The following is a 17,672-nucleotide window of genomic DNA, read 5'->3' on the forward strand; positions in this document are numbered from 1 at the left end:
AGTGGGGTTAGGCAGCAGGTTATCATTTCTCGTATTCTTTACGGAGTAGATTGATCCCACTCGGATATGGGGAGACTACTCCGTATCGTACGGGTCATCCCAGATAATCTCGCCAGATATATCCCGTCAATCACTTCCCTAGTGCTCCTCTCCCTGTTCATTGTTCAGCTGATAACAGTTAGCTCATGGAGTCATGGTTCTACTTGTACAATAGCAAATGAGCCCTGAACCATACGCCCTGTGAGCTTGACCGAAGCATCACTAATAGTTTCAGCAGATCCGCTCAACAAGGCTGGGTTCAGGTATCAACTCGACCCCGCGGAAACCTGGTCATGACCCTATATCTAGTGCAGATACATAGATGTGATAGTCAAAAATGCAAGAGAATTTAAACGAAAGAACATGACGAGAAATTGTAAGAACGCGGCAGAAAAATAAAAGAATATGAAAAAACTTAAGTGCGTTAGCTGGGAGTCGAACCCAGATCTATTGCTTGGAAGGCAATAATGCTAACCGCTACACCACTAACGCTGCTGTTATGTAATTTTGCTTCAGAGAATATCTCATAATCCAGGAATCTATTAATTGTTACCAGTTGTATTTCTACTGTTAAACATTCTTCAAGGACTCTGCTGCTCCTTTTCACATACATACATACATACATACATGATTTAGGTAGACGTACTCAATCTAGAACAGCCTTTAGTATTTTGTTCTGGTCAAGATGGCGGCAGAAAGCAAGAGCTACAACTCTGGGATAATTCTGATATTACTGCCCTTCTTCTGTAATAAATATAAATTGAATACATGATTAATCATGCAAAAGCCAGTCACCATCCACCACCTGTACATAATCCGGTCTTGGTATCTTGTGGTAGCGGTGACTGTGTAAAAGGCCAAGATACTTGAGCTCATGTTGAAAAGCAGGCCAGTCATGAAAGCAGAGGCACATTGGGCTCGCGTCCAGATCCAGAACATGCTTAGAAAATTTCCTGTTATCAAGACACAAGCTGTTGCATATCGAAGCTTTGTCTGACCTTCCTGTGGAAGGACTAGTGGCATTGTTACTGCATGTGTGGTGCGATCACCTTCAACATCGCGGAAATCTTGTAGGTGGATTGTGGCCATGGTCCAGACACATACTATTAAGTCCGGCTCAGGCCCCATCCACCATTGATCTATATCCAGAATGATGGTGTTAAGCAGGCGGAGCAATATGAAGGTGGAACCAGTGACCATTATGCTCTTTGTTAGCCAGTGGCGATAGGCAGGCCACACATAGAAGCCAAAAACCCAGGTCTGCTCTAGGGCCATATAAAAAGCCGGCCATTTCCCATAAATCAAAGCAAGTATAGAGGGCGCGAGGCACCAGTTTATCAGCCAACGGACCCGGGCTTGCTTGACAGTAATGAGACCAGCTGGTATTGGCCGATGGGGTTTGTTCAACTTGTCCTCTTCCACAGAAGAGGTTGTGTTGGCAATGTCAAATACATATACCCAAATAAGACATGTTATCATGACATGCAAAAAGGCTGTGGACCCTATTGTGAAAGGCACTGGGTGGACAAGAAGCCGTGGGATAAGTCCTCCCAAGAAGCCGGCTAGGTTTCCTGGCAAATTGTTTTTGCTGAGAGCCCAAGTAATAGCCAATTCACGTTCCAGAAGCATAAACAAAGAGCAGGCTTGGCCAAGCGGTTCTAGACAGGTATAGCTTGAGAAAATTAGCATAGACCTCAAGATAAGAGCCTGACCCTAAGCAAATTCCTCTTACTCTCTCTTTGAGACCCTTTCCTTGCTTGGAATCTTCTTTTTAAGAGATTGCTGCAAAACCGCGGGGACCGCCATAGTGGGGAAGGGGGGGGTATGAAAAAGGAATATGTAACTGCTGGTAAAACTTGAAGGCAGTTAATGAGGGGCTACAATTTACTTTCATCCATCATGGCTACTTATATATGCTAATTCTACTGTAGTGACATAATGTAATTCCCAGGCAAGTCGCCATCCCGGGCGAGCCGCCATCTTCTGTATTCTATATAAAATGGCACTTTTCAAGACAATAATGCTAACTGCTACACCACTAACGCTGGTTGTTATGTAATTCGGCTTCTGCAAATTTTAAAAGAAAGTTTCAGTTTGTCATTGCTACAAGGTCACGCAATTGTTTCTTCTCAATTATCAAATACCTCATATTCGAGAACCCTGCTGCTCCATTCCACATACCTATGATTAGAAAGACCATTCCGATTTAGAATAGCCTTGATTATTTATGTCCTTGTCAAGCCGGCCGGAAAGCAAGAGTTAGCCGTGGAGCAATATATATTCACCCGGAGTTCCATTCACAACAATTCCAAAGTCTCTCATTGATTATAGACTGGATACTAATACGGCGGATCTGAAGACAGCCTTTCATCAACTATGCAGGGGTATGATGTAGAGAACGACATGGGACCAGATGCTGGCTGCACCCGGAGAGTTCTACAGAATTATAACTAGAATATGAGGCCTATCTCTTCGGGAATTTACTATGATAACAAATAGTGATTTACTCGTCCGGAAGAGTTTATTATGCGTGATAGAAAAACTGCAATTAATATCAAATGATTGGAAGAAATGTAGACACTGCACTACATCGCAGCCCAAGCTGTATCCAAATTAAGCATGGGGAGACATGGGGAGATCACCAGACACTGTTGTGACCCAGGGTGGATTACTATTGTCATGTCTCGCCCTTCGGCGGAATTGAATGGCCCCCATGAGTCCCGGACGCCGGTGATTCCTAGAGCAGGACTCTGAGGAGCCTGGAAAGCATTGGATGTGGCATTGGCTGGCCAGGAGATGGAGACTCCTGCGGTTGTGGTGTCGGTTGTGATGTCGGTTGTGGCGTCGGCGTGGCTGTAGGGGGGTCTAATTCAGTCAGATAACAAGCCCACTGCCAGAGGCCGAATCAGTGACTGCGGCGAAAGCAACATACCAGCGACACCGACGCAGACATAGTAATCTGGCAATAGAGACTGGCATGAAGTCGGCTTCACAGCGGGGTTCCATGAATAGAATTGGTCCAAAGATATTCCATATTGATTTGCAATGGCCCAGCAGTTGTCACCTGGCACCACCTTGTGATACTTATTGCCTGTGGCGAGAAAATTTGTTAGAAGCATTTCGCAGAAGTGCATCATTGCTGGGCTTAACTCAGACTTACAGTTTGCTGGAGTACCCGACAGCACCGGTCCAGGGGGATTGGTGGGCGTAGCCACTGGGGGTTCCTCTTCCTGAACGCCGATGCATACGTAGTAGTCGGGGTATAGGGCCTCGCAGGAGTGACCAACCGACCTTGTCCATCAATGTCAACATTGTCTTGTCTCCTGAGTGGTCGAACTGACTTACGGGTTCCAGCGGTAGAAATCGTAGATCGAAAAGTTACCGAAATCGTTTATGATAGACCAGCAACTGTTGCCCTTTTTAACTTTGTAGAAAGCATCGCAGTTGGCAGCCAAGCCGCCCTGCGTGGGAGAGGGCAGATCCGCCGCCTCAGCTACAGTTGCCATGTCCATACGATTCGCTTCTTCGGCAGAATCCGCCAACCGCATCGTCAATTCTGATGCAGCAACACAGTAGGAATGGCCAGTCTGAAGTCGACAGTTGTCTTTGAGAGAAGGGTTCTTGAACTCGCCGTCAGAATCATGGGCTAGCACATGTGTGGTCCAGTATTTACCCAGCTCACCAGCTCTTCCCTTGAAATGTCGAAGTACTCCTCTAGGTCGGCACACTGGTCATTCTTTGCAACATCATTCACCCAATAGCCGCAGCTTTTAGCCATGCTTGGATCGGTTGGGCCAGTCGGAGAGATGCTGGACTGCCACCTCTTCACGACGGCCGAGTTGGCTGCACCTAGCAAGAGAATTTGAACAACGAGGATCGAAGTAAGTCCCATCTTGAGCCACAGTTCTTGATTGTGTTGTGAAGACAGAGATCGTTCAGAATCTCGAGAGAATTTATACCTTTCAGCTCGCRTTCTCAATGCTGAAGCGAAGCTGCATTGCTCGGTGTCGATGGAACCTCACGATGCATAAACCCTTCGTGACACCGCATAGCAGGTACACACTGGGGACATTGTATGCGTAGGGACTAGAAAAATGGTCTAGACTCGCATTCCCAGACTACTCTGAGCACTGCAATGGGCTGCGCTTAGTCATTGTTTGTCGTCTTCTTCGATGAAGTTGCGCAACGTGGGAGCCCCGTCTTCCGTGGGCTTCATCTCCCAGAGAGGTTCGCCATCGTCATCAAATTCGGCCCACTGGAAAAACGTGCAACCTTTCTTTCCTGGTTCATGTCCTGCATAGCACATCCACATATACCTACCCTTGTTCTCACGTTTGCGTTGCACACATCGCAAGATTGCATGCGTGCCACAACGGCACCGCGGAATGTTACGCGGGTGGAGAGCATCCCGATACCATCGATAGGTGATGTTGATACGCCGGTTACCTGACAACGGATGTGGTGAAACAGTCTGCGCGGGTGCAATAGCATGTTTCCATTCTTCCTGCATCTCAGCGTGCATAACAAGGAGGGAATTGTGTGGAAGATGTATGGAGATTTGGCCCTGCGCATCAGCACGAACATCGATCCCCTTCGACGTGGCTTTCCGTTTGGACGGAGAATCCGCTGTCGACCCCCTGGCTGACACTTCACTATTATTCCCTTCATCGTCATCGCTCGCCACGATGCGTCGCACCCGAAACTCTCTTTCCACGCCTAAGCTTAGACTTCCAATAATAGCTCGCGGACCAAGGTAAGTCAGCTCATCCGAGTGGTAGCCCACACTTTCTGTTGGACCATCATAGCAGTTGACGAATGCTGCATTTGGCACCCATTCCTTAGGTGACTGATACTTGAGCTTTTTCCCATCTGGGTAACACGTTTGTATACGCTTTTGAACCTCGTCGTTCACTGCGCGCTGAACTTTGGCGGAGACGGCGCGCAAGTGCGGCGTAAGCTGGCGCACGTTCGAACGGTATATGCCTCCATAGGTGTATTCCGATGTTTGTTGTCGAATCTCCTCAGGGGTCGAGACGTACAAGCTGCTCGTGTGAGGGCTCTCAACTGTACGATCAAACAGCTGAAACCTGTACCTAGAAAAGTGCTTCGACTCATCCAGAAGTTCCAGTAGTAGCGCATCTGCTTCATCTGGGGGCAAGAAATTATGGATGATGGTACACGGAGTATGAGCAGCAACGTCTTCTGGAGAGAAAAGATGTAACGTCTTTCCTTTCCGGGCGAGTTGTCTTTTTGGTGGCAATCCTGCCTCGGTTGTGATATGTGAGGTCATAGATGTCTGGATCGCTGATACACCCCCTGCTCGCTTTTTGACTGGTTTATACGCGCGCTGAGCGGTGATCACGGCAGACGCGTCTTCAACAGATCCGCCACTTGAAGTGAGAATGTCCAGCAAAGCATCTTGTTCTATGTCTGGAAAGAGCGATAGGAGTATCGCCAATTTCATATCAGTGGAATCCTCATCAGGGGACAGCCTCTGCTGAGTAGCGGACGGACTCAGCCGAGGCCGCTTTCTCGAGATGAAGCGATCCATTCGGCAGCCATCTGATTTCAAAATGAGCCGAAGATTATGTCCTGATGCTGTAGAAGGCGAAGATAACATGAAGCTACAGACCTGACTAATTCGTATAATGGCACGTGATTGCTTCCGATATAACCAATGAGAATTACTTTTCCAACAGCTCTAATTATTCGCCATTTATGGAGTTTCTAGGAAGCTCGATATACAATATTCTTTTCATGCTTTAACCCCAGTTACCATTACCCAAGTAGACCTGACCAGATTTATGATAGTCTCCCAGACTTCTTCCCCGTCGCAGACCGTCATATACCTCCACGAGTGCCGACAATGCCACTTTTGTCCAACCAGGATAATCTTCTTTTGTTGGCTTCGAGTCACGACGATGTAAATCAGGAAAGTTCTCCTCTATGACCTTGACCGGGCAACTGGAGTAGTCCGCCTCCTTCTCCACCATGGACGACATATCCACGGTCGTTGCGAGACGCGACAGCACTCCATCATCTATCATCAAGCACATCCGCAATCGGACAGGGAGTTCTATCGCGGGCAACGCTAGAGCTACCTTCCAATCATGAAAGGCTCCCTGGACAGTCTCCTCGTCAACGCCATGGTATTCCTCCTGAGAGTTGAACACTTTCGAGGCGTATGTTGTTTCGAGTAGATGGATCTGTTCCGGGCTTCCTGGTAGACATCTCGAGAGGGCTTTCTGAATTTCTTCGTTGAGTGCTCGAAGGAATATCGGTATCAGTCGCTGTGAGTCTGGTGCATATGTCGTGCGATACACGATGGGACCCCAGGTGAGGGTGAGGAAATCGCGTTCGGGGCCAGGAGGAAGGGATCGGAGTCCAGGTTCTGACCCGAGGCGATAGACCTCTTTCTGGAGAAACATATTGGCAGGGGAGTGCCAATGCTCAGGTTCTGTCATTTTCAAAGCTAGCCACTGGATTTATTAGTGCTTGTAGATTAGCATTCTCAAAAGGTGGTCAGTATTCGTCGATCAGTCAGTATGTGACTGAAGTAAAGCTTCTGCCGATTCGGAGTCATTGTCGTCAGAGTGACATCGTTGACGAGGACAAACAGCGCGCGACAACAAATGGACGGTCGTTTGAAGCAAATATTTGTTTATTATTGTAGATCACAGGACAACTTCCGTCCTGAAGCCGTTCTTGCAGCGGTGACATAAAACATTAGGGAATGACGACGGTGGGATCTGCTTTGTTCCTCACTAAATTAGCTCCCCATCAGACCTCGGTTCTTCGCATGCGATCCTCCCCGCAATCTTCAACTTCTTCCCTTCAGTGTTCTGCTGCATTCATAATGATACCCTCATGACCGGTCCTTTCTTCGGTTTATTCTAATTCTTCTTTCCAAAATATTATACCCCCTCTTTTCCACTATGCTTCATTTCCGCACCGAGGGCTACAACGGCTGTGCGGTCAAATACTCGCCGTTCTTTGACAACCGGTTGGCCGTCGCCGGGTCGGCCAATTTTGGGCTGGTAGGAAATGGCCGGTTGTTCATTCTGGAGCTGACGCCGAACGGCATCGTACCTTCGAAATGGTGTGTCTCATTGTTAACTTATTCTCAACCGGAACATATATTGACGACGTCGCCAGGTTTACTACACAGGATTCTCTTTACGATCTCGCCTGGTCCGAAATCCACGAGAATCAAGTCCTCACAGCATCCGGCGATGGCAGCATTAAGCTCTTCGACTGCAATTTGGAAGACTTTCCTATCCAGAACTGGAAAGAACATAATCGCGAGGTCTTCAGTGTCCACTGGAATCTCGTAGCGAAGGACACATTCTGCTCGAGCAGTTGGGACGGCACCGTCCGCGTCTGGTCGCCGCATCGGCCGCATTCTCTTTTCACACTCCCTACACATAGCTGCACCTACTCGGCGGCTTTTTCGCCTCATTCTCCCGATATACTCTCCTGCGTCACGTCCGACTCATACGTCCGCATCTTTGATCTTCGCACGCCCGCCTCCGCATCTAACCACCTCACCCTCCAGATTCCCATCCATGCTGCACCAGCATCGCCCATTCCCGGAAAAGCCGGCGTTCCTCCTGCCGCATGCGCTCCGGCCGAAGCCCTCACCCATGATTGGAACAAATACCGACCGTCCATCTTAGCGACCGCAGGGGTCGACCGCACCATCCGGACCTTCGACATCCGCGCCCCACAGCAGGGGCCGCAGGCGGTGATGACGGGACATGAATACGCAGTCCGGAAACTGTCCTGGTCACCGCATCTTTCCAATATACTACTTAGCGGTAGCTACGATATGACCTGTCGCGCATGGAGCGATCAGTCCCCTGCGGGACCTATGGGTGATGCCGATCCCATGCGTGGCGGCCCCGGTGGTCCGGTAATGGGCATGGAGCTTGGGCGTATGAATCGGCATACCGAGTTTGTCACAGGCGTTGACTGGTGTCTTTTTGGCAGTGAAGGATGGTGTGCGAGCGTAGGGTGGGATGAGAACCTGTATGTTTGGGATGTGCGAGCAGTGATGGGATAAAGATGCTGTGATCTATCGATTCTCCCCTTCCACCTATCCTGTATTGGTTATTTAGACTACCACGAGATACCATTGATATGTCTGCKGGACAGCAACTTCAGGTTTCCCAAGGAAATTACACAAATATGAACAAAATATTTCCTGCAATTTTGTTTCTCGTCAAGCCACGAGTTCTCCGATGATGAAATGATCGAGATACCTTATATGCAAGACGCTCTATTTCAAGACATGACTCGCCAAATATCATCAAAGCCTGCTGTTTGCAGTCCAAACTCAAGCCGCTTCCACAATCATCATCACGTTATATCCATGATCTATCCAATTTTGGGTACGAGGCCCGGGTATAGGTGGTAAAAGCCGAGAGTTGCATCCTGGAGATATGCGCGTCCTGCTCAATAATGTTCGGCAAAAAGCCGCAAGAGCGGAAGGAAGGGTTGAGAAAGTGAAGGACGTGAGAAAGATAACCAGCTTATTTACTAGCCAGTCTTGCCTCCACCTTCTTTCTCTCAGCCTCCTTAGCAGCAGCAATCTCTTCCCGACTAGCGTCAAAGGCCACATGCACCTGGTTGAACGGGTTCTCCTCGCTCTTGTCAAACTCCTTCTTGCAGAGCTCAACGCGCTGCTGCCTCCGCAGCCCGGGATTCTCCTTCTCAATCTCTGGCAACCGGCGCGCCTCATACGCCGCATACGCCGCTTTGTAACGGCGCTCGGGGTGACGATCGACCTTCGACGAGTCTTTGCTGGTCAGGGAGAGCGCATCCAGCGCATTATCGATACCCGATGCGTTGAGGGCAACGCCCTTGCGGCTAGCGGGCTCATCATCCAGCTGCGACAAATCCAGACCGCGAGTCTTCTTCTGTGCTTGCTTGGCGCCGGCACCCTTGGGCTTGGAGGGTTGCGAGGCTTCTTCGGCGGCGAGGAGGGCCTCTCGCTCGGCCTTCTTGCGAGCGGCTTCGGCTTTCTTGGCTTCTGCTTCTTCCCTATATTTCGCAGATAACGTTAGCAAGCCGCTACTTAATCACGCGACGTCGGCGCTCACTTCTTCGAGTTGCCCTTTGCGCCCTTCTGCCACTCCTTGTCCTCCTCGGCGGCTCGCTTGGAGTCCTCAGCTGCTTTCTTGTTTGCGGCGGCTTCGGCTTTCTGTATGCAAATCGTGGATCGTTAGTCCCAAGATTCCTTAACCTGATATAGAAAACATGCTCGTGGCGATGGCAGAAAAAAGGCGGGGGCGGGGTTGGGTTGAGAGACATACACGAGCCTGTCCAGCTGCTTTCTTGGAGTTTTCTCCAGCGGCTTTCTTTCCTCCCATTTTGAGCGCTGACTATAAATCAAGAGTGAAACCGTTTTTAAGGAGAGTGCAGACAGAGGGAGAGAAGTTGCGCTTGATTTGAGTTGTTGTGATGGCGAGTCATCCTATGGATACTTTTGCGGTTTCGACCGACGGCGGTGACTCAATGACTAAGCAATTTGTAGGGCTGACGTAGCTGACATGTGATCTGGAAAGCCCTTCTGGAGCTTCGATGGGATTCGAGACTATGAAAGTGCTTCTGATAGGCATTGAATCAAATTCATTTCACTGGCTCTAACATGGTGAGTATAACAGACAAATGCTTGACAACCTGTGGTTCAATATGCCAAACAACCTCAAACAAACATTGAATGCACGCTCTGAACGGGGAAAGATGAACAATCAAGGAACAAACTCCACATAGATCCATAAGCATCGCAGTAATCAAATCCATCATGTCGTATCATCATCAGTATCTTGTCAAAATATCTTTCAATTATCCAATCAGATCATCTCAGGAGCCTTGGAAGTCTCAACTGCCAAATACGTTCGCGCGATTGTCTCCGTCTCATCCTTTGCTAACCTCATTACCGGACTCGTGGGTTCAGATCGCTCAACCAGCAGGTCTAGGCTTGCAGGAGATGTTTCTATCTCCTGCAATCTAGCTTGCGACCTTTGCGGACTAGCAACAATCTTGGAAGATGCTGGAGTAACAATCTGAGGCGTGGGAGTAGCAGTGCTGGAGGACAATACAGTAACAGACTCAGACGCCGCTGAAGGAATAGCCTGAGAGGTTTTCGAGCCGGTCTTTTCCCTCACAGTTTCTTTTTGAAGGGTGGAAGTTTCAACAGTCATGGCAGGTTCTGCTGCCGTTAAAGAGAGCTCAGTAGAAAAACTGGGCTGTTCTGTCCAGCTTGGAGTTGTATGTTGCTCCAGTAAAACGGTGGATGAGAGCGCAGGCATGGATTCAAACATATCCCCAGGAAAAGGTCGAAGGTGCGAAGAGGAGGGCTGAGGTTTGACCCCAACTGCAAGGTATACCGCCAGCACACTCAAAAGGACAATTGCCACGTTGCGACGGTCACTAGCCAGTACCCGGATGTAGTTGATGAGCAGCGTTTGCAGGTCGATTTCATCAACTGACCTTGGAGAATACGTTGGAGGTGGCATGGCTGGAGCCTTCGCTGGCGTTGTAATTCCTGTGGCTGGTGACGAGGGGCGCGCAGACTCCTCAGGAACAAATAAACTCGGTGCATGGATCAATGGGGTAGGTGTATTGGTGCGCGACGATTGATCATACAGCTCTGCGCCGATGCTGGTAGCGGGTTCCCTGAGTTGCGGCACCTGTAGCCTAAGATCACTGCTAGGGGGGTCAATGTCCAAAAGCCGCTTCTCCAGCTCCCGCCTAATCTCAGACGGGAGCCAAAGGCCGACTTCAACATCCACCTTTTCCATCTCCTTCCAAGCCGCAGCCCAGGCACCAGCTCTCATCAGCCCGTTTGCGGCGAAGACCTTGATCTCCCACTTCCTACTCGAATCGTGCCTAGGGAATCGTCCACCGCAGTCGGGGCACTCTTCGCCTTGCTCGTCATCAGTAGCACCATCCTCTGTGGCCGACTGATCACCTTTCTCCGAAGCCGTGTCCTCATGTCCCAAGAAGTGGCCATGATGGAGCCGCGGGCGCTGAAGTTCCAGACTTTCCAGCAGTCGTTCCTCAAGCAGATCGTACATATCCTCTGGGTGAGAGATGAGCACGCCCCGGTCACGGAGCACACCGGAACCAACCTTCTCCTCCAGCAACTTCCATCTCCTCCAGTACTCCGGAGGCAGCACCTCTCTCAGGATCTTCTGGTCCGGGTATCCAATCAAACCTGGCACAGGCAGCGAAGGAGGAAGCAAGGTGCAGTGAAGCAAAACAAGCGGATACTCCTTCTTAACTTTTTGTCTCCCCGCAGACCCGGTAGGGGAGTAATAAGGCGATCTCTTAAGCGGGGACGAGCCCGCCGAACGAATTGAGATATCCGACATCCGATGTCCGCCCCTCCGCTTGGGCGGAGTCAGAAACTCGTCATCATCCTCATCCTCAGTGTGCATCTGCATTGCACGCACAGAGCTGGGCTTCCGGAACGCAGCCTCCCGTTGCCTGATTGTTTGTATGGTCTTGAACTGTGCCTCCATTCTGCCATGACCGGGGCTATCTTGATTGATCCAGGGGTGGCGGATTCGCTCATCTGCGCCGCAGCCGATCACAGGTTTCAGCTCGCTTGGGGGGTGGATCAGCACCGAATCGGGGATTGAGGAGATTGAAGAGCGACTGGATGCACGCGAGTCCAGTGGAGCTAAATCGTCATCGTCCAGGTCATGACCAGCTATGTCGCTCGTGGAGTGTTGCGTTGAGGATTCCGAGGAGTTGTACCCGCAGTCCTGAATAGACATAGGGGCATCGTCGCTCAACTGTCTTTCTTCCTCGCGATGTGGTGAATCTTCGTGGGAAGCTGAGCTTGTCACGTTGAAGCGGGCTAGTCCGTCTGCTGAAGGGCTTGCGCCGAAAGGCGGACCGTCTGCAGTGAAATTGGCAAATTCAATCAAATGAGGGGCGTCGGATATATCCCCCATAATAAAGACATGGAATGCACAAGGAACCAGTATCGAGAGTAGGACTCAAATCAAGAATGTGCGCTCTGTTGGTCGACTTTAATGATGAGGAATGCGACTTATTGGACGGATGTATAAGTAACAACGCTGCTAAACCTGCAAATCATCAACAAAAAAAATTTGAAGATGGAGATACATAACTGTTCTCTTGGAGATAGAGAAGATGAAATAAATTGAGCATGGCTTTGATGAAGAAACGGTCATCCTTACAGCAACCACCTGATGAGTTGTTGCTGGTGTTTTCATCTTCTGGTTGTGCAGGGCAACCATGCATGGACAGGATGGCGGTCTACTCTACTTTTAGTGGCTGGTCAACCTCCTAGATCGACACTGCTTGGCGCAAGGCTTCGTTCGATAGATGAAAGCTCCATAGGGGGGTTTAATTTATTATCTGACAAGGTCATCTATTCGATTTTGAGAATTTCCAAAAATAGGAATAGCAGTTGAGCTTCTACCCCTAAAAGTAAGGCCGTCTGCATGCTCAGCGCTCACTACAAGTGATGATAGAGTCTTGAAATTGGCCAATGGGCTCAACTTAGAATAGGACTTTGAATTCAGAATATAGATACAGAATGGGATCAGGATGCTGTTGCAAGGGTAATATAGATTGTCCCAACTGAGACAGTTACAATGCATGACCAGGGTTTCGTTTGTGAATTCCTCCGTAAATGCTTGCTCGCTGAATGGAAGCATAAGACTAAATGAAAAACGAAGTAAATTGCAGATTATTGCCGAATTAGAATGCGTATGCAATGGCAAGACGTCGGAAGTGACTTTCTTTCACTCAATCATGACAGAAGTTGACAAAATACCGGTCATATATTCATACAGTCGTCAGATGTATGCAACAAAAGTGGCATGAATTCATTCCGAAGGTTGGGTATGATTTTCGTCTGCGCTCATCAGAGGAGGGTAATTTTGTTGTTCCTCAAAGTAATGGAGGACGTCTTGCGGTAGATATTCAAGGTAAGGTAGAATTTCACCATTGAAAGGGAATGGAAAGTGCTCTTGTTGTTGGAGAGCATTCACATCGACTTCCTGGCTTTCTATAAAGACCCCACCGAAATTCGAGCCGATGTTCGATTGTAGGTGGGTCGATTGTGGATTTATATGGCTGCTACCTGCATGCCGTTCGCTCTGTGCAGACGCCATGCTGTAACTGTAGTGAGAGGTTTGCGGTTGCAGTTGAGACATGGATGAAGAGGTAAGGCCCTGGTTGTAAGTTGGTTGAGTATTCGATGTGCTATCGGTTGAGTTAGAATATGATGTGTTTAGGCCCAGTAGAAGATTGGCGTCGGAAGCGGCAACTCGTCCAGGAGGAACAAGCGAACTATATTTCGCGGGTCCATTAGAGATTGATGAAGATCGTGTCCCGTCTGAAGTCCGTGTCGTCTCCACTGACTGTGGATACGAGCTCGAACCTTGCTCCTGTTTAAATTGCGCCGGCAGATTGGGGTAGCTGTGACTATACTGAGAAGAAAAGGTAGGTCTATTTGTGTCATAATCGGCTTGGGAAGCTGGCATCTGGTATAACAAGCTGAGGTTTGGTTGGGAAGAGTTGGTGGCTCCAGTAAGAGCCCATCCAATGGCTAGGAGAAATACGTTAGCTGTCACATTTTGAGAAACGGCATTATACCATGATTGTTATACCTTGGCCCGGGTCAATCCTAGGTGACGTTCTGCCTTCTGTTGCAGCACTTGCCGCATTTTTTGGCTGAACCGTGGCACTCAATGCTGGCTTTGCTTGTCGGTAGGTGGGAACAGCGGAGGTCGGAAGTGGAAATGTCTCAGTTGCATTTTCCATCTCCTCTTCAGTATAGAGCAATGGATCAACGATACCCTTAGCCTTCTGATCTAGAACGGTTAAAATATACCTAGTACCCTCCCAATATGTCTCAAGTGCCTTGAGGGCTTTGTAGCACCGCTGGTAGTTTTCTCGGGCAGCGGAAGCGAGAAGTATATGCTTAGCGCTCGACTTCCGTTCCGAAGAAGAGTCCATGTTTGGCATCACAAAGCCACTAGACTGGTCATTGAGCAGCGGTTGACATGGAGGGGAACCCGATCTCGAAGGGGGCGACGAATAATATGCACTCTCCATGAGAAAAGCGCAAGCAGCGATGTACATTGGTTGACTCGTGAATGGATTGCCGATAAAGCTCTTCCCATCAACAAGCTCAGAGAAAGATAGAATATCGGCTATTGTCTTAGCTGAGGACATTGACAATTCTCTGCTATTTGGGTAGAGATGCTGTATTGTACCGCCGAACGAATTCAGGAGAGTGGGTTGGTGAAGAAGKACGATGAGGGTGTGAAACCACTTCATGCACGTTAGATCAAGAGCCGAAATGATGTAGATGTCGGAAATGGTCTTACAAAATGGAGAAGTATGAAATTTGTTCCTTCTTTCGCTTTTACATAGGCCTGGAAATTGGCCGCATTAAAATGCAGTCTGGGTGACAATCGCTGGTAGATGCCTGGAAAAATAGGTATGTAAGTCTTTGAGGGAAATAAATGACTGGAGAAAGAGAAAGATGAACACCTACCTGTCAGATCACTTTCCATCCCGGCAAGTCTCTTCAATGTCTCTGTTGTGACGTGGTTCGCATCCTGAATACCATTGATTAGATCCGTGACCCTTCCGTAAAGGTGTATTATGCGAATGAGTGGCGGAAACGGTGCAGGCCAGCCGTTCGATAATTTCGATTCCGACTGTAGCGGGAAACATAACTCTATCTCCTCGTCGCGAAGCGTGACTGGCCTCCCAGTACCCGAGGAGATTACACGATCCAGGAAGAAAATACTCCAGAACGTGTCGACCTTTTCACGCTCCCAGGCGCGATGGTCCTCATCGTGCTTCATCCCGCTGCTGGGGCTTAAAGGAACTTGAGCACCATCACATTGATCATATTCTTCCTCCCGTAGCTTCCCTGCCTGTCCAGACAGAACTGCACTTGGAGTCACGCCCCTCCGCCCATAGCTGTGTTTCAGGCCCTGCAGCTTCTGCATTCCAAGATCCTGAGCCATTCGAATGGCAATACCTAGATACATCCAGAGGCCACTGTCATGATTTGATCCGAATTGTTCGTAGGCCAGCAGAAGACATGCTTGAACAACAGAAAGTGTGGGGCATGAAAGCGAGTCAACCAAGGCGCCCATTGCCCTGTGAGCAAATGCGTGACCCCGGTCTGAGTTCTTTACGTCATTCTGCAACTCCGAGCCATCGATAGACGGCGCCTGAGGAGGACCCAATAGCGGGTGCGGCGAAAATCTCGCGGCTAAGGCACAGACTGCGTCAACAAGCATAGTATCAACTTTCTTATCCTTTAGATCACGAAGAAACCGATCTCGCTGCAAGAATGGGAAACTGCAGCCCAGATGAACGAAGAACAGGTCGCAAAGGTGCATGACCAGGTTGCTGACAGGTAAAGTGTCGTCTCGGTCATAGAACGGGATGGTGTTCGCGTCTCGGAACTCACGGTTATCGACCAGCGAATTTATACGACCGATACCCACGTCTGCAGACTTTGGACTTCGAAGAGGCGAAAGGGACTCTGTAATGTCATTCAAACTGTCAGAAGCAAGCGAAAACACTTGCCATAGAAGGTCATAAGTGGGTTGGATGCATACCTGAAGACAACGAAGTATTGCTTTTGCGAGACCCGCGCACCTGTACTACCTGCAGGCAAAATAAGCAAATGGAAAGCTCCCGTAGCAACAAGTCAGATGAAAGCACTAACCATCTGTTTGAAGCCGGGAACAATGGCTGTCGGCCCAAAATATCGAAAATAAGGAACGTGGGTGCGATGACTTGAGCTTAGGGAGGTCCGACCTTTTGAAAGCAATGTGAGTCAACGCAGCCAGTAATGCCAATTGTTATCGGATATAACGTACTGCTTTCCGGACTTGCTCCGGTTGTATGCTGCTCCGACTCACGGATATTGCTCGAAGATGTCTCTCTCGATAAAAGGGCATCCTGAGAGCTTGTATGATCGGCGTGCCGGTCAAGGCCACTGCCTAGGGTTTGCTTATACTGTGAAGCACCATCTGGACTTTGACTCTTGACCATTTGAGGATTTGATCTCTCGCTAGCAGAGGGTAGAGGGGCGAGGCTTGGGGCTAGTGATGCGTTCCCTGAGGGCGTGCGAACATGAGTAGAAGGTTCGCTATATCCTAAGCAAACATGTTTGTAATCCAAGCAAGTTTTACACACTAGGGAACAGGGTATCAGTAACAGCATTGTTAAGTATAAGTGCGGCGTCAGCTTCTCACCTGGCTGTTCACCAGAGCATCTTATTTTCCGCTTGCGACACGTCCGACACCTATAGAAGCCACAAAAAAGGCTACTGTCAGCTGCGTAAAGAGCATGTGTCACGAAGGCAAGCTTACGCCGCATTGACTCGACGGCGCTTCGGCTGGGGCTGTCCATCGCTTGAGACAAATCGTATTTGCCGTGCAGGAGGAACATTACTGCCGCCGTTCTTCACAGGAGACGAATGGCTCATTGCGAGCGAATATTCATCCGTGGTCACAACACATGTCACATTAGGGAGCTGATTATTTGCGACGCTGGAGAAATCGATCGAGGCCGAGAGTCAGATCCTAGGGAGTTGGCGAGGAAAGCTAGGACTTTGGTTGATTCCGGTGGCGCGGATGGAAATGATCGATGGGACGAAACACCAGCAGAAGAGAAAACTCCATGGACGTTATCCCACTGTGCGGCGGGCGCAAGATCGCAAGGTCGGGATGTGGGAGGTGAGGGGGAGGGCACGGCACAATAATTATTCTAATTAATGCGTCAGCAGGACTATAGGTTGTGTATTGGTCAAACATTATCTTTACTCGTACAATCAGCGATTATAACCATTATTTTTCTGTAGCTCATCTCAAGCGACAACGCTTCTGTACTGAATTAGGATGGCCGAGGTCGAGTGTGCTTATTTGCGCAATGCTTGGGCACACTGGCTCAAAATGACGCCGGACCTGCTTGAAGAATGCCTTGATTACTCCGACGTAAAATAACGGGGTGACAAAACCCGAATGGTATCAAAGGTAAATGATACAGGTAGACAAAATTAGGCAGAGAGCAGATACGTGTCAATGGACAGAAGCAAGAAAACATGGATAGGTAAGGTAGGTAAGGTGTTCTCCGTATTCCGCGCCCTGGCTGGGCCCCCAGAAAAACTAGGAACCACCATGTGACTCTCCCCGCGGTTCTGGATGCTACGTTATTTGCTTGTCCAGAATGTATTGATCTATCCAAACTGGGTACAGCATACAGCTACTATCGACCTAAGCAATCAATCGAATACTTCCTGATTTCCGCAACTCTGCCGATCCCCACTCCTCTACTGTGTGTCAAAAAGTAAAAGGTTCGTTGGCTTTTCACACGCTGTTTAGAAACACCAATAATAAGGATCAAGTAGTGTGTTGCATGATCTCCATGTTGAGGTTCTGTTCCTGCAGGGGCCAGCCGGCGTGGAGAATTCTCTCCGCCTGGAGAAGAATAATTTAGCCGGAGGATGGGGAAATAATGGATTGACAGGATTACTAGTCCATGGGTGAACCACACTGAGTAGCTTCCCAAGGCTCAATGGACTCAGAAACGGAGTGAGTCCGAGTTCCACAATC

General features: G+C 49.1%; 7 protein-coding genes and 1 non-coding gene across 8 annotated transcripts; 1 reads left to right on the forward strand and 7 right to left on the reverse strand.

Annotated features, from left to right (window-relative positions):
* Positions 1 to 459: 459 nt before the first annotated feature.
* On the reverse strand, positions 460 to 531 carry Asppvi_002310. The gene has a single exon. It is a non-coding gene; the product is annotated as a tRNA-Gly (tRNA).
* A 2,245-nt stretch (positions 532 to 2,776) lies between these two features.
* Positions 2,777 to 3,931, reverse strand: Asppvi_002311 (LysM domain protein; the record flags this gene model as incomplete). Its single annotated transcript, XM_043298300.1, has 5 exons — positions 2,777 to 2,892; positions 2,972 to 3,130; positions 3,200 to 3,330; positions 3,385 to 3,659; positions 3,713 to 3,931. The coding sequence occupies 5 exons, from the start codon at positions 3,929 to 3,931 to the stop codon at positions 2,777 to 2,779; spliced, it is 900 nt and encodes a 299-aa protein (XP_043154235.1).
* A 258-nt stretch (positions 3,932 to 4,189) lies between these two features.
* Positions 4,190 to 5,659, reverse strand: Asppvi_002312 (putative CUE domain protein; the record flags this gene model as incomplete). Its single annotated transcript, XM_043298301.1, has 1 exon — positions 4,190 to 5,659. The coding sequence occupies one exon, from the start codon at positions 5,657 to 5,659 to the stop codon at positions 4,190 to 4,192; it is 1,470 nt and encodes a 489-aa protein (XP_043154236.1).
* Positions 5,660 to 5,801: 142 nt separating this feature from the next.
* Asppvi_002313 (uncharacterized protein) lies at positions 5,802 to 6,467 on the reverse strand (the record flags this gene model as incomplete). Its single annotated transcript, XM_043298302.1, has 1 exon — positions 5,802 to 6,467. One exon carries the CDS (start codon positions 6,465 to 6,467, stop codon positions 5,802 to 5,804), a length of 666 nt encoding a protein of 221 aa, XP_043154237.1.
* Positions 6,468 to 6,974: 507 nt separating this feature from the next.
* pex7 (putative peroxisome biosynthesis protein (Peroxine-7)) lies at positions 6,975 to 8,101 on the forward strand (the record flags this gene model as incomplete). Its single annotated transcript, XM_043298303.1, has 2 exons — positions 6,975 to 7,138; positions 7,195 to 8,101. The coding sequence occupies 2 exons, from the start codon at positions 6,975 to 6,977 to the stop codon at positions 8,099 to 8,101; spliced, it is 1,071 nt and encodes a 356-aa protein (XP_043154238.1).
* A 469-nt stretch (positions 8,102 to 8,570) lies between these two features.
* Asppvi_002315 (DUF1014 domain protein) lies at positions 8,571 to 9,410 on the reverse strand (the record flags this gene model as incomplete). The annotated part of the gene is made up of 3 exons (XM_043298304.1): positions 8,571 to 9,081; positions 9,141 to 9,241; positions 9,354 to 9,410. The coding sequence occupies 3 exons, from the start codon at positions 9,408 to 9,410 to the stop codon at positions 8,571 to 8,573; spliced, it is 669 nt and encodes a 222-aa protein (XP_043154239.1).
* A 483-nt stretch (positions 9,411 to 9,893) lies between these two features.
* Asppvi_002316 (uncharacterized protein) lies at positions 9,894 to 12,005 on the reverse strand (the record flags this gene model as incomplete). The annotated part of the gene is made up of 1 exon (XM_043298305.1): positions 9,894 to 12,005. The coding sequence occupies one exon, from the start codon at positions 12,003 to 12,005 to the stop codon at positions 9,894 to 9,896; it is 2,112 nt and encodes a 703-aa protein (XP_043154240.1).
* Positions 12,006 to 12,908: 903 nt separating this feature from the next.
* Positions 12,909 to 16,546, reverse strand: Asppvi_002317 (putative C6 transcription factor; the record flags this gene model as incomplete). The annotated part of the gene is made up of 7 exons (XM_043298306.1): positions 12,909 to 13,633; positions 13,695 to 13,898; positions 14,588 to 15,595; positions 15,672 to 15,720; positions 15,782 to 15,873; positions 15,936 to 16,207; positions 16,431 to 16,546. 7 exons carry the CDS (start codon positions 16,544 to 16,546, stop codon positions 12,909 to 12,911), a joined length of 2,466 nt encoding a protein of 821 aa, XP_043154241.1.
* Positions 16,547 to 17,672: the final 1,126 nt, after the last annotated feature.

The sequence above is a fragment of the Aspergillus pseudoviridinutans genome (assembly GCF_018340605.1).
Source record: "Aspergillus pseudoviridinutans IFM 55266 DNA, scaffold_2, whole genome shotgun sequence".
NCBI classification, from domain to species: Eukaryota; Fungi; Ascomycota; class Eurotiomycetes; order Eurotiales; family Aspergillaceae; genus Aspergillus; species Aspergillus pseudoviridinutans.